Source organism: Lynx canadensis, chromosome C2 (assembly GCF_007474595.2).
Source record: "Lynx canadensis isolate LIC74 chromosome C2, mLynCan4.pri.v2, whole genome shotgun sequence".
NCBI classification, from domain to species: Eukaryota; Metazoa; Chordata; class Mammalia; order Carnivora; family Felidae; genus Lynx; species Lynx canadensis.
In genome coordinates, this window is record NC_044311.2 from 148540324 (window position 1) to 148555158 (window position 14835).

At 51.1% G+C, this 14835-nt stretch overlaps 1 protein-coding gene across 6 annotated transcripts in view; it reads right to left on the reverse strand.

Annotated features, from left to right (window-relative positions):
- The window catches only part of RUNX1 (RUNX family transcription factor 1), a 255027-nt gene that overhangs the window by 26908 nt on the left and 213284 nt on the right, over positions 1-14835 (reverse strand). For 5 of the 6 annotated variants that reach the window (XM_030330210.1, XM_030330208.1, XM_030330209.1 and 2 more), the window contains one exon: positions 12649-12840. The exons of the other annotated variant lie outside the window; for it this stretch is intronic. In XM_030330210.1, the coding sequence (XP_030186070.1) occupies positions 12649-12840 (192 nt within the window). The remainder of the gene's footprint in view (positions 1-12648; positions 12841-14835) is intronic. 6 annotated transcript variants of the gene reach the window in all.

Here is a 14835-nt window from a genome sequence, read left to right on the forward strand (position 1 = left end):
CACTTTGCTGTGTCCTAATACTAGAATGTGTCCCAGCTGGGGAGGATGGGCGGGAAAGCTGGGCACGTGAGTATAGCAGCTGGCTGTGTGATCTCCGGCAAGTCGCTTAACCTCTCTGGGCTTCCAGTGTCTCCCCTATTGAATGAGGCGGCGGGGGGGGGGGGGGGTGGCAGGGGGGGCTGGCCATCTCATTCTCGTCCGGCTTTCTAGGATTCACTCATTTCCGTGGTCAGAAGTTCAAAGTCACTGTAAGCACTGCCCAAACCAGGGGACATCGTTCCCCTGGCTGGGAAAACTTCTGACACCACTGAATGCTATGTTTCCGAATGGCTCTGTTCTTCTGAGCAACAAAAAGGGCCATTTCCCAGCATTTCCTTTATCGCCCCCTCTTCTGGTCTGTTCTTTAGAAACCTGTGGTTCTTGGACCAGCCCTGAGAACCTCCAGTGCGAGGCCTGGAGCTTAAGCAACCCCCCCCCCCACCCCGCCCAGGGCTATGGTCATAACTCGTCAAGAGTCAGGCGCTGTGGGAGGCGAAGCCGGGAGGGCCGGTCCACGTGCTTAGTCAGTGCGGGGCCTCAAGTCCCTGCTTCTCTTGATTAACCCTTAACTAAGGTGCACATAGGACAGGTGGCCACCAATGCAAGGGGGCCCGGAAGCCACCCTCGATTCAGCGCCTCTGAACACTTGGTATCTGCCCACGGGATTCCTGTGAAGGCCCTGGGTGGCTCTGGTCTTGCCGTCCGTGACCCTGACTCTGAAATCACGGCGGTGGTCAATCGCGGGGACGCCTGTGTCTGGCCCTAGCTCCCTCGTCCGCGCGGCCTAGATGCAGAAGTTGGCAGCGGTGTCCTGAACTGGGACACGGGACTGTCACTGAGCACCCGTCCCCAGCACCCCCCCAGCCCCGGCTTTGCCGAGTTCCCACAGCTGTGGCTGCCCGGCCCCGCCCCAAAACCCTCGCACACCTGTCTGCAGGCCTCCTCTTGGCCCGCCAGCCCAAGCCGCCAGCAGGCTTTCAAGGCCCGGGCCTGTGGGCGGAATCGGCCCAGGGAGGTATTTACTTAAAATCACACAGGAAGGTGAAACTAGGTTCAAAGAAATCCTTTTGTAGATGGTTCGTTAAAAATGCCAAAGAGGCTGACCATTCACATTCTCTGAATGTGTCCGATTCATGCAAGTAAGGGACGGGTCGGGGTTCATCCGCGGCTGCTGCCCACATGGGCCCTGTGGTCACGGAGTGTCCCGTCAGCCCTTCTGCAGCTGTTTGCTGTCCCCCAGGGAGCTGGGCTGGGGGGCGCTCTGTGGGGCTGAGAAGGACGCAGGGTGGCCTGGAGACGGGTATCCTAGCCTTGCCTTTTCGCAGAACCCCTACGCAAGTGTGGAATTGAGCATTTTGCAAACGGAGACACAAAGAAGCACAGGATACGGGACCCGACCACGCGGCCTATCGTCTCGTTGAGGAGACCGCACACTTCTAGAAAAGGGCCGTGGAAGGCAGAGCAGGATTACGTGTCCTAACGAGGGTTCCATACCCTATATTCCGTGGCCACCTCCGAGGCGGGCCGGACCAATGGGATGAGCACTGGACCAGGAGTCCCAAGACTTGGAGTTCAGGTCGGCCTCCGACTAGGCCAATCCCTGTGATTCCCTGGGCCTCGGTGTCTCATGAGTACAATAAAGGGCACGGAGCAAAGAAGAATAAGGTCCCTTTCAGCTACAACAGTTTGCCGTTCCCATTTGACCTTGTGGAGCAACAGTTATGGGCTCTCCTGTTGGAGTTCACCCAAGGAAACGGGACAGGACTCGAAGACCCTACTGAAACCACCACAGACAGGGCTCCTGTCCTCCTGCGGAACAAGGAGACACAAGGTGAGTGTCACAGAGTGGCTCTGTGGCTCATCCGAACCGGGCAGGATGGATGGATATGTGACACCCTGGTGATACACCACTGCCACCAGCACGAGGACAATAATAGCGTTAAGAGTAAAGCAAATGACACCAACCACTTATTTAGTGGGCGCTGTGCTTAAACCCTTGACGAAAATATACCTCAATCCCTGTGGCAAACTCCTGACGTAATAGGAGTAAATACACGCGACGCTCCCTGCGGGCCGGGCATATGAATGGTAACTCATTTGTCCTCACAGCTCGCCGGTGAGTCAGGTGCTAATATTACCGCGCCCATTTTACAGATGGGGAGCAGTGGAACAAAGGACTTCAGTAATTTTTGCAAGATCCCATAACTGGGAAGCAGCCAACCTGGGATTGGAATTCCAAAGTCCGTACCCACTATCCGCCATATAGGTTTTAGTGCTAACTTATAGATCCAGATTCTGCTTTCCTGAGAAAGTGCATTCTTGGCGGGGGGGGGGGGGTGAGGGGGGCTCCTGTGTTTTTTTCTGAGTCTCTTCTGATGATAAGATGGGAGGAACAGCTGTATCTGCCCTGTCTTGACATCTCCAGGCCGCTGTGTCTCTGTCTGAGGGAGCCATGAATGACCAGGGAGAAAGTTTGAAAAATAAAAGAAACTCCTTATAGACCCCCTAATGTATCCACCGCCCCCGCCCCCGACCGCCCCCCTCCCCCAAGGCGTGAAAGAATCAAATGAGGAAATCGGGAAGAGATTCTGGAATAAGACTAACAAGATTTCCTCTCCCGTCCACCTGAATTGGCCATCGGTAATTTTGCACAAATTCAATTTTAAAGTCATGCTTTGTAATTTGTGGAAAATCATATTAAATTAAACAGATCCACGTCTGGGCAATGGCTTCTCTCATTTAGCAACATATGGTGCCTCAGAAAGCTCGATCTCACAGCAAAAATATTACCAAAAATAGAAGGAAGGAAGGAAGGAAGGAAGGAAGGAAGGAAGGAAGGAAGGAAGGAAGGAAAGGTGGCCTTTTCATCATAAGCAACCGAGTAGAGGCATTCCGGGACATCCCTACTGGTTTCCCTGAGAATGTTCGGCACGACCGGTAATCTCCAGGAGCTGCAGTAGCCAGAATTATAGAATATTAGCGTTGAAGACCATGTCTGTAATTGCTTCTATGAGACGGGGGGGACCTGGGATTGGCGGTAAAGGGAACGGCGGGAACTGATCACGTGGAGGCTGTGTGCCTGTGCGGGCCCACTAGGCGGGACCCTCAGGACCGTGCCCTGCGCCTCATGGGTGACAGGTGGTGGGGGTTACATGAACCAACGACACAACCATGGGCTCCATTTTGTTATCGCCTTTGGTACACGCGTGAACCAGGCAGCGTCCTCGTCATAATTCACCGCAGTCTGCTCCAATCACAACCCCAGCATAGACGCCGTCACCAACCTACGCCGCAGGTTCAAAACCGGCGGGGGGTGGGGGGGGGGCGACATCACTGCGCGTTTCAAAAACTTGTGCTTTCACCCCGAAGACACCAACCCTCTTGGACCAGCCACAGAATCACGGCCGAGAATTGAGGCAAATGACGGTTCTACAGAGCTGGCAATCTACAACAACGTCCGGATGAAGATGAACAGACCTCGAGAGGGGCGATCTCAATAAACCACTTAACGGGCAGAAATGCCGAGGCGAGCCCTTGAGCTTGTGCTGACTTTTCCAGATATTTTAATAACTTTATCATATAATTTGCCATCTGATCTTACAGAGAGATGGGCTAATGCAGTGTGAGTGGCCACACTGGGCACAAACCCCATGAGACTTAATAAAACAAGTCTCTTCCACATTCACTTCCCCTTGTGCGACCTGCAACTCCAAAGAGCGCTATCACTGGTCAGGTTATTTCTTCCTCCCTTTTTACCTTGAGAGATTCTTCGACCTCCCCCACCCCCACTCCTGCAGGTCAGCGTCCACATGCGACCTTCCTAAAGATGGCAGGAGTTGTTGGCACAGCGTAAGCTCCCTGGGTCTTGGGTCTGGCCTCGGAATGACTCAGTTGAACACATAAAGCTGTAAGTAAAGACAGTTCCTCCGTGGGAACCAGCAAGTTATAGATCTGGGAGATTTAAATGTCCCGGATGGGTGAACTGCTCACACCCAGGGTGGTGCCGACGCAGAGGCTTTCTCTAGGGATGCTCTGCCTTTACGACATCACTGGTGGCCACACCCAAAGCCCCACAGCAGAAGGGTCACGGTGCATCGTCCCCCTTCCCCCCAGCGGGACTGGGCTCGCCACCCCAGCAGCCCAAGTCTTATTCAGCACGATGATCGCACTGACTTATGGAGGCGTAGATTCAGTAATGTCGGCTGGAAGACCAAGATGGTGAGCAGGAATGAGCTCCAAGTGTGTTCGTGCTGTGTGTTTTAAAGCTCAGGTTTCACGGCCACGCGACAGCCATGAGGTGACATGAGACGCATTGGTCAGTTCTCTCCCACCTCCTCCCCCATCGCGTCCACACTCCCTCCAGGTGGACAAACAGGGGGTTCCATCTTACAGAGAATCCCCTTTACAAAAGGGTAAGAGTCCAACTTCGGCTCAGGTCATGATCACATGGTTCGTGGGTTCGAGCCCCGCGTCCGGCTCTGTGCTGACAGCTCAGAGCCTGGAGCCTGCTTCGGCTTCTGCGTCTCCCTCTCTCTCTCTCTGCCCCTCCCCTGCTCGCGCTCTGTCTCTCTGGCTCTCAAAAATAAATAAACATTAAAAAAAATAGAAAGGAAAAAAAAATCAACTGGATAAGAAGTACTCCCCGCCACCCCCCCCCACCCCCCCCCGCGGTCAATCCTCAGGCGTGCACAAAAAAAAAAAAAAACAGAAAATAAGCATGACTGGCCAATGTTTGTTTTTCGGGTGAGTTCTATACCATTTTTTGAAATTATTTTGTTTTATTTACTGTGGTTGGTAACTGAATCTCTGGTATCAAAACATAAAATGTTCTGCCAGAAAGAGATTATGGAAGAAAGGTCTGTGGAAAGAAACTGGGTTTGTCAGTGAAGATTTTATTTACAGGTGTTTTGCAATCCGTCCCTTTAATCTCCATAACAATTGGGCTGTTCTGCTTTGGAGGCAGATTATTGTTCAATAATCGGAAAGCTCCAGAGGGGCGAAGGCTACGGACGGACGTAAAATGGGAGGATCTGAGACAACTACGTACCGAGGCGGCTCCTGAGGTCTGAGAAGCCCTGGGTACACTTTCCCCCAAAAGGCCTGACAGTGAGGCCCCGAGGGCCAGAGAGGAATAAGGAGAGGCAGAAGTCGTTAGGGTTCCTCAGCATTATTTAAACCCCATGTGCTTTTAAACAGCCCCTAAAAGAACTGAATTACAGCAGGGCCTGCCTTGCCGCTCCGCGACGTGAGGAAAAATAACGCCCATGAGTGAAACCAGCTCAGTTTGGGGAACCACCCCTTACAAGAAAGCACAGTAGCTCTCTAACCCAGACCCTGCTTTGCTACCAGAGAGTATGGTTTGTTCCTCCCTGGGTGCAAACTTTGGGCAAACTTGGACACGACTTCGTGGCCGTAGTCAAAGTTTCTTTTTTAAATATACAAATGTGAAAGGCTATCTTCGGGTGATTTGTAAATTTGGGATTATGGGGCATGCAAAGTGAATCGCCAGCCTTTCGAAATGTGTGTCCGGTCAACAATGCCTTGCCATAAAGCCATTTTTCAAAGAAAGGCAGCTTGTCCCAAATGACAGTGATACGCCTAGCTCTGGGGAGGTCCAATTCTTGAGTCCGTCCCAACTGGCTGGCTGTGGTCTTCCTGTCGTCTTCTGAGCCCATGCTTACCACCATCCACAGCGTCATGAGCTGTTGGGGGCGAGGGCAGAGGGCACCCAGGCCTCCAGTCTGCTGGTCTGTGTGGTTCCCATGAGACAGGGCAGAGATCCCCCCGACCTTTCCCTACCTAGCACTGCTGGCCCTCTGGTCCCATCTGCCTACGTGCGCTAGAAAATGTTAAGAAATGTCTGACTTCACATAAAAAAAAAAAAAAAATCCTATGTTTTCCTGCCTGGGAGATAAAAGTACCATGATACTGAGTTCCAGCAATGACGAGCTGACCTGCTGGCCAGAAGAGATGATGGAGGCATTTAACGTGAGACACTGTGTCCATATGTCCCCTGCCTAAAATATCTGCTCTGGGGGGTGGACGCAGCAAAGTTATTTCTAGACTCCTCTGCGGCCTCCTGTCCTTTCTACTTTGGTGTAATTGCTAGAATGGTGCCCACTGGCCCTTCCCCCTCCCCTCCCCCCCCCCCCCCCCCCCCGCCGCCCCCGACCAAAAAACGTGTGTCCACGTTCTGAGCCACAGACCCGTGAATGTGATCTTATTTGGAGAAACAATCTTTGCAGATGTGATTCAGTGAGAAGAGATGAGATTCTCCTGGTTTATCTGGGTGGGGCCTAAATCCAGTGACAAGTGTCCTCATAAGAGACAGAAGAGGGGGATGACACAGACGAGGAGGCCGTATGAAGGTGAAAGGGGAGCCTGGAAAGGGGGAGCCAGGAGCCAAGGAACACCCGGAGGCACGGATTTGTGTGCTCGAGGGGTGGGGGAGGGGCACAGAGAGAGGGAGACAGAGGATCCCCAGCAGGCTGTCCACACCGTCAGCACAGAGCCCGATGCGGGGCTTGAACTCACGAACCGTGCGATCACGACCTGAGCCGAAATCAAGAGTGGGATGCTCAACTGACTGAGCCACCCAGGCGCCCCTAACGGTTTTAAGTGTTTTCCATGGGCTGAATCTACGGCTCACCGCTTCATGCTTCACGATGGCCCTAGAATCTCCAAGCATAATTACTGCTCTTGTTTTGCAAGTGGAGAAACTGAGGCTTTAAGTGGTTAAGAAACCTGCCAGAGGTCCCAGAGCAATACACGGTAGAGGCCGGGGTTAGGCCAAGGTGGTCTGCCTGTTGAGCCTTCACTCTTAGCCACTGTGCACTGTCTTTCTAAGCCGTTAGGTCCTCAGCTCAGCTCTCCCTCTCGCCATTTAATCATCGGTACCACGGAAGTGCTCCAGCTAGAGTTTTATTAAAACCTTGCTCTTCTGAGCAAAAACTCTGTATGTGTGTGTGCACCCACACACCCGCATGCCGGCCTGTAGATTACCAGAACGAGGGGACTGTTCAGAACATATCAAATCCTCAGAAGGAATATTTTATCCTTAAGATCAGGCCCTAAAGTGAACCCTTCTTTCTTGTAATTAGAAAAGCATTAGAAGAGCATTGCCAACACGCTCTGGAAAACACGGTCCGATCACCTTGAACGACATCCATGGAAACGTTTGGTCTGAAAATGTAGTCCCGCTAAAAATGTGGTTTATGATTACGGGTGCTGACAGCTCACGAGGTCGGCGGCTCCTTTGAAGGGCTGGTTTATTAAGTACTTAGCTGTGCGGTGCTTGTAAATACAGTGCAGGCATTTTGAGCCGTGCCGTTCAAGGGGGTTCTGTGTCGCTAACCATGCCTCGCCATCAACAGAGCGCGAGAGGAACTCACAGGCCGTGAATGGAAATCAAGGGTGTTAGACACACGGTAGCCACATTCAACTCAAGCTACAATGGCGAAGGCCTTACGGCCTTTTTCTCGAGGAGAAAACAGACTTAGCTTTCTTCCCATCCCCCTTTCTCTTTTTCTGCATGTCTACGACGCGATTCATTGATATGAGCTTTTCAAACTTTCCTTAAACCTACAGTTTACATTGCACCAGCCAAGAACATGGGAAACAGTAAACTGGGTTCTCAATTCCTGCCTTAAGAATGCTTTCAGCTCTGTTAACTCTAACCCCTCCACCTGCTCCTGAGAAGAGAGGACAGGACACAGCAGTGGCACCTGTCAGCTTGCTCACCCACACGTTAACTCTTTTTTTTTTTTTTAATTATTATTATTTTTTTTACATTTATTCATTTTTGAGAGACCGACAGAGACAGAGCACAAGCGGAGGAGGGGCAGAGAGAGAGGGAGACACAGAAGCCAAAGCAGGCTCCAGGCTCCGAGCTGTCAGCACTGAGCCCGACACGGGGCTCGAATTCACAGACGGCGAGATCGTGACCTGAGCCGAAGTCGGACGCTCAGCCGACTGAGCCACCCAGGTGCCCCTCACACGTGAACTCTTCATTCTGCATCCTTTCCACTGTTTTCCTTTTCCCTCCCTCCCTTCCCTCTCGCATTTATTTATTTTTCTGTATTCACGGGGACACCCGATTCAGGCTTGATCTCAATCGTGTTCAGATTCTGACGTCGTAAACTTCTAAAGGCTCTCAAGTTCTACCACGCTAGATAAGAGTGATTTTTAAATCATTCACTTTTCACCTTTACCGCATGGCTTCTAAGTCGATTCCTAGCGCCCTGACTAGTTTGCTTTATCGTGTAAGCATTAAATGACCATTTGTAGATTTACATGCGCAAACCCCTCTGGCTTTGGACTATATAGTCCCCCACCCGGCTCTGATTTTGAACTTCTAGAAGAAAAAGGAAGGAGAGAGAGAGAGAGAGCGACAGAGAAGAAGTGAGGAGAAGAAAAGAGAAGTTTGATATTTTACCCCCAAGGCTGGAAAGGGGATTTCTCTCACCTCCTACAGGGAAGTAGAAAGGTTTTTTTTTTCCCTTTTGTCAATGTGGCTGATAAACACTGACATATGTAACCGGATAGCTGAGGAACAAAGTCAATTCATACCTCCAAAAGCTTCACAGACAACCGTAGCCTTTCCAAAGTAACTTTGACTTTTGGGGAAAATCACCATCAAAACAAAAATCGTTTGGAATACTAAAAATCAGGAGGTGAATCTGAGATGTCAGGGCCTCCACTCTCTGGCCATACTCTCAACTCTCGGCGAGAGGCATGTGCATACTCCTCAAGGCTGATCAGAGGTGGCCGGTGTTGGACGTTCGGAAGGTTCCGGCAACAACGGACCCCAAGAGAGACAGACTCGTACATGCAGGAAGGCCGGGCCGCTGCCCCGGGAAACAAAGAGCAGTTGGGAAGCCCTCCTCGTCCTTCGTTCCCTCACGCTGGAGATTCATGATTCTGAGTTAAGTGTCCTTTTGTCCTCAGCTTGGAAAATCAAGCCCCCCGCCTGATGCCCCCCGCCCCCCAAAAAGATAGTTTTTCGAGGTGCCCACCACAGAGTCTGGCCCTAAGGTTATCATCATCAGCAACATCTAATGCTAACAGAAGGCAAGTGAATGTCCAGCTCAGCACTCCTCCCCTCGCCTCTTTGAGGATCTGGATCTTTTGACCCTGGTCAGGCTTGAGTCTAATGGATCCTTGATCCAACAGAACCTGCCACCCTCGCAACACTGGCTCCGTAGCCAGAAAGATCTGGGTTTGAGTCTAAGTCCGTCACTTCTGCTCTTGGAGAATCTGGGCAATTGTTAGCCTGTGGGGTTTATCCCCTCTGTCTACAACCCGCATCAGGGGATTGCGGTGAGAGCGGAATAACGTGTACAAAAGGTCTGATCTGTGCCAAAATACATCCTAACGGGTTAAAGAGCTAAACCTCACGCCAACATGCAGCAGAACTACAAAACTTTGGCCCCTTCCTTTCTCCAGTTTCTTCAGATGTGAGTCTGTCTACCTCTTCCCAGAAAGGTGGGGGTTATGCAGCTGTAAATGTGGTTCATCAGTTCTGGTAAATCAGGAGTCAAATTCTTAAAATGACTTGCTTGGGTCGCCTGGAGCCATCTCTAAAGGAGTGCGTGTGACCGATTGAGCATCGGCGACTTCATCTTGCTAGAATCTGTCCTGTCCCATCTTTTGAAAGGACACGTGTCCGTTTTCCTTCCCATGACTCTACGAGAATCCTAAACCTCGCCCGTAGCAGTTCGTGATGCTCTCTTGCCTAATCGTGTAGCCGCGACAAAATGGCTTTCTCTTCACTTTTAAAAGCTGGTAAAGTAGGAAGCTGAAATTGACCTCAGCCCTCTTAATAGTTAAAAACCTCACCAAACGAACAGTGGTTTGGTGGGTGGCGGCCTGCCCCCCTTTTCCCTTACCTTGCTTCAGATAATTTGAGATGTCTGTTTTGGGGGATTCTCAAGCACATCTGACTGCAGATAAACAGAGGCGTTATTCTACATCTGTGATTTCCTACGGGCAGAGTTGAAGGGGCAGGCGTAGCTCTCCGGATGAAGTCCCAGCCTCTCTGTCAGCCCACGATCTCTCCAAGCCCCCAGCTGCTGACGTTTCCAGATGCTGAAAACATTCACACATCTGTACGGCACCCTATTCAACTTCCATGACTACCTTTGGGATATTTTTCTTATAGCGATTGATGCCTTTTCAAAGAGAGCCATAAACACATGCTGAATTTTTACATAAAGCATCTTCTTAAATATAATATGGAGTCTCCAGAGCTAAGCCAGGAAAATAACCATTTTCTTACTTGTCAAGAACAAAATGAAGGTTCTGGCTGAAAGAGACTTTACTATTATCCCTGTTAACTTTCTAATTTCAGGGAAAAAAATCCCCAGGGTCTACTCAAAACATGACTAAGGGAAAAAAACATTTCCTTATAGAAAAAAAAAAAAAAAGGAAGAAAGAAAAAGTAGTTTTACACGAATATATCTTGGGCGGTTATTTTTAAAAAGTTCCTATAATTTTACAAGTGATGTACTGACCAGCAAATCATATTTTGGAAAGAAAGAGCATTAGCAATATAGTTAACACATTCTTTAGCATAGCAACCAAGCCTCTAGGGCCCTCTAAAAGCAAGTTATTATTACTTACATGTTGCAGAAGTAAAAAGTTTTCAAAAGGAACAATAAAGGGGTGATGCTCTGTGTTAAACCTGATACTCTGCTAAGCATACAGTATTCCAAAGAGCTGAAGAATGCCCGTCCACGGTTGTGTCTCCACCCAAGAGCTGCTGACTGCCGAGGACAAGAATTCAATTACTACCCTCCCCCTCTCCTTTTTGGAAAAAAAAAAAAAAAAAAAGAGCGTATCTGACAAGGAGGGAAATCAGATCTGATTCACTCCTCACCAAAACCGTCTGAAACAAAGCTGGCTTCAGGGTGACCATTTCAACTTGCCCCCGCTGTGGTTGAATTTTCCATTGCTTTTTAAAAAAATGCCGAATAGTTTTGCTTCCAATATTAGGAGAAAAAGGCAAGTCCCTTCATCAACCTAGTGGTATAAATGGCCCGGCATACGACGAGAGAATAAGAGGATAGAAATCTTCCCTTTGATGTCACAGATGGAGGTCTGCAGGTGACGGTAAAGTAATTTCAATGGCCCTCAACACAAGATCAAAAAATCGCCCGGACAGTTTGTTCTATCTGGAAGGCAAGTATCATTTAACCCCTTGCCCATCGCTTTCCATTAATGTGCCATTCGACCCAATTTACCGTCCACGCCTGCATTTTGGCATTAGAAAAGATCAGTGGGCGTATTTTTGAATGACTAGTCACGATAAAGCACCATAAACCTGAGGCTTTCACGGAGGCTATTTCTCAAGACACCTAAGATGAGTCTGTAGATGAGAGACAACCTGCCCGAATCAAGCTCTGGGTTTCTGTTCCGATACAAAGGGGCCACTCTACCCACAGGCCACTTAACAGCTGTGTGCCGAGCATCTGACGGGAAGCTGTCTTTGGGAATTTTCCACTCAAATAAAAGAACCGCCCCCAGAAACATCATTATGAGAGCCTGGGACAGGAGCCGTCGAACTCTGGGCAAGAGAGTCAGCCTACTCTTCGAGGACCCCCCAAGTGCTAGCCCCAAAAGAGGGGTACTGGTCTAGAAACCTTGAAGAACTCACGAGGAGAGCACATCCCGCAATACGGCTCACACAGAGAAAGCACCCGGGGAAGCGAATTTTGGCAGTCTCGGGGGGCAGGTAGCGTGTCCCTGGCTGGCCACCTGCTCTCTCCCCCAGATGTGTCCCTTATCTCTCCCTTTGAGTCCAACAAGCCTGCTACTTGGAGAAGAGAATCTGACTGTGACCATATCACATACAGCTGTGTGCTGCACAGCACAGAGTAAGGGACTGTATTTCGGAAATTTGACATGGTATCACAGAGCAAATAACCATTGACGTCAGTGGTTTCTACGGTGCAAATGAACTTTGTGTATTATCTAATTTGGCACTGGGCATTTTATGCAATTACTGTATTTTACAGTGTTTTTGCAGTTGCTAGCTAAACCCCAGGGTATGCGTGTATGGCTGTGTGTGTGTGTGTGTGTGTGTGTGCGTTAATCTGCACTCTTTATTGATTGCAAATTTATTTATTGTAAATAATACCTTTGATGTGATGGCAGCCAGACTTTCCTCGTATTTCTTTATGTTTTCGTAAAGGACACATATTAGGTACAAGCCCCACCAATGATCTGAAGCCCACAGGAACTTGAAACCTCCTGACTTTCACCTCGCTTGGGGTGCGTGCGTGTGTACGTGCGTGTGTGTGTTCTAGCCTAATGGGTAGGGAGGAAAACGGCATAGCCAAAGCTAACTCTTGAAAACATTCAAGATATTATCTACGTATAGATAGATATCTCTCCATATCCTAGGCGGCGAAGCCTCCGGATGTGGGGATCTCAGTACAAGGCAGATCTGACTCAGTAGGTCCGGGCTGGGCCAGAGACCCTGCGTGTCTACGAGGGTGCTGGTCCAAGGACCACCCTCAGCGCAAGGAGGAGAAAGAAGCCAGGACTGGCCTGGGGGAGGGGGTGCGGCCCGAGGGCGAGGCGGGAAGCGGGCTCCCTCCAGGTACTTACCCTGCATCTGACTCTGAGGCTGAGGGTTAAAGGCAGTGGAGTGGTTCAAGGAGGCCCGAGGGTTGGGTGTGGGGGCTGGGTGGTGTGGGCTGACCCTCATGGCTGTTCGCCGCAGCTGCTCCAGCTCACTGAGCCGCTCGGAAAAGGACAAGCTCCCGGGCTTGGTCTGATCATCTAGTTTCTGACGATGTCCTATTGTGGGGGGGGGGGGTGGGGAGGGGAGAGGGAGGCAAGGAAGGAGGGAGGGAAAAGATCAGAAAATGTATCGTGGATTTCCTGACATCCGGGGTTTGCCTGTCTTTCCCCTCCCTCTCCCCTGGCCCCCAACGTGGCTTCGCTGGAGGTCTGCACGCTTGGCTGGGGCGCCCCGGGGGAGATTCGGGGCCCCCGCCATCCCAGGCCACTGGGTGGCCCACCCAGTGTGCGCCCCGTCTCCCTAACCCCGCGCGCCCACGTCCGCTGGGCAGAACGCGGTGGGCGCACCCGCCTTGGTGACCGCGTCAGGTCGAGAGGGAGAGAAGGAGCATCCATCGTTGGCGCTCGGCCGCACACCGCGGGCGAAGCTGTGGCAGCCAGGAAAGGTGCCTTCCCTGTGGCATCGGAACGGCCGCTCCCTACTGCAAATCCAATCACCACTGGCAGGTTTTAGAGGCAGCGAAGTGGGCCCTGGAGCTCAGCGCACGCCCCTTCCAACAGGAAATGAGGTGTGGCTGCAAACCCACAGTCCTTGGGGAGGTCCGATTTCCTGCTAAATGCAGGGCTCGGGCAGCCCCTCGGCCCCTCTCCTCTCCCTCCCCTCGAAAGCTTTCTACGGGCATTCTTGAGCATTCCTTCCTGAAGCCGACTTCCCCAGGTGCACCCTCTAAGAGGGGGGTGGACCGGAAGGTGTAGCCTGGGCCTCATCGGGTCCAGTATTCCCAGCAGGCTGGGCCCACTGGAGCCCAGAGGATGTGCCAGCAGACCGGATGAACTTGCCCAAGGGCTCAGGAATCCAAGGGGGGGCGTCTGTATAGATGGTGAGTGTCCTTGCCTTGTTCCCCATCAAAATCACTGTCACCACCACGCAGTGAGCAGAGGCCATTCACATGGGACAGGCCGGGAGGGTTGGGCCTCCTGTTTCCTTCCTTAATTCCTCCAACAAAACGTCTCTACACTGGAGACGCAGGCCTGTCAAGCAGAACTGAGGCTCGAGATGTACCGATCTAGCCACCGCGGGGCCAGGCGATTCATTCCCCTTTGAAAGACGATGTGCCCCTGCTCCTTCCTCACCCCTGTGGTTCGAATAAAGGGTCATTGACCAATTTCACACACCGACCCCCCCCCCCAACCCCCTCCGCCATTGTCAGGCGGCCTCCAAACAACACTGGACCTCGTTGCCATAAACTGGGGCTGCTTCACATGCCCTGACCCAGCCCGCAGTCAGAAAGAGAATTCCAGGAGTCTACTCTCCCCGGCCTGGGGGGCAGTGGGGTGGGAGAAGTGCATTTCAGCCCAGCTCCCGATCGCTACAATTACAAAATTAAATTTTATAACTTGTATTACGGCTCCAAATCTCCGTGGCTTGCCGTTTCTTCCTGCTGCCAGGCCCCTTGGCACAGTGGATGCAGTCTCAAATTCCAGACCAAAAAAAGGACCCACTATACTGCAGTGATTTTTATCGTGGACAAGACCTGTTTGGCTCCAAAATGAGGAAAACGACTTAAGCATAATATTTGTGTAGTTCAAACGCAACGCTCCCTCTTTTCATGTGTCACCAAGGCAAATCTGGACTCTGATTCAGCCCCGCAGCCCACAACACTCGACCTGAACACAAACAGCCTGAGTCACACAGGGCCAGCACACATGTGAGAGGCCTCTTACCGGCTGAGTATTTTAAGCACTGGCCTTGTGGGCAAAAGGCCATAGGGCCAGGTCCCGGAACAACTCCTGTCATCCCTTTCTCTCAGAAGTATGAAAATGTCTTTTTCTAGAACATTCTATTTCAGTGGATCATGGTGTAATTCAGTGTCTCTGGATGGATCTTTCCCTGACTCCTCCCTCCTTTTTTTTTTTTTAATGTTTATTTATTTTTGAGAGAGAGAGAGAGAGCATGAGCGCACGCACGCAAGTGGGGGAGGGGCGGAGAGAGAGGGAGACACAATCCGAAGCAGGCTCCAGGCTCTGAGCTGTCAGCACGGGGCCCGACGT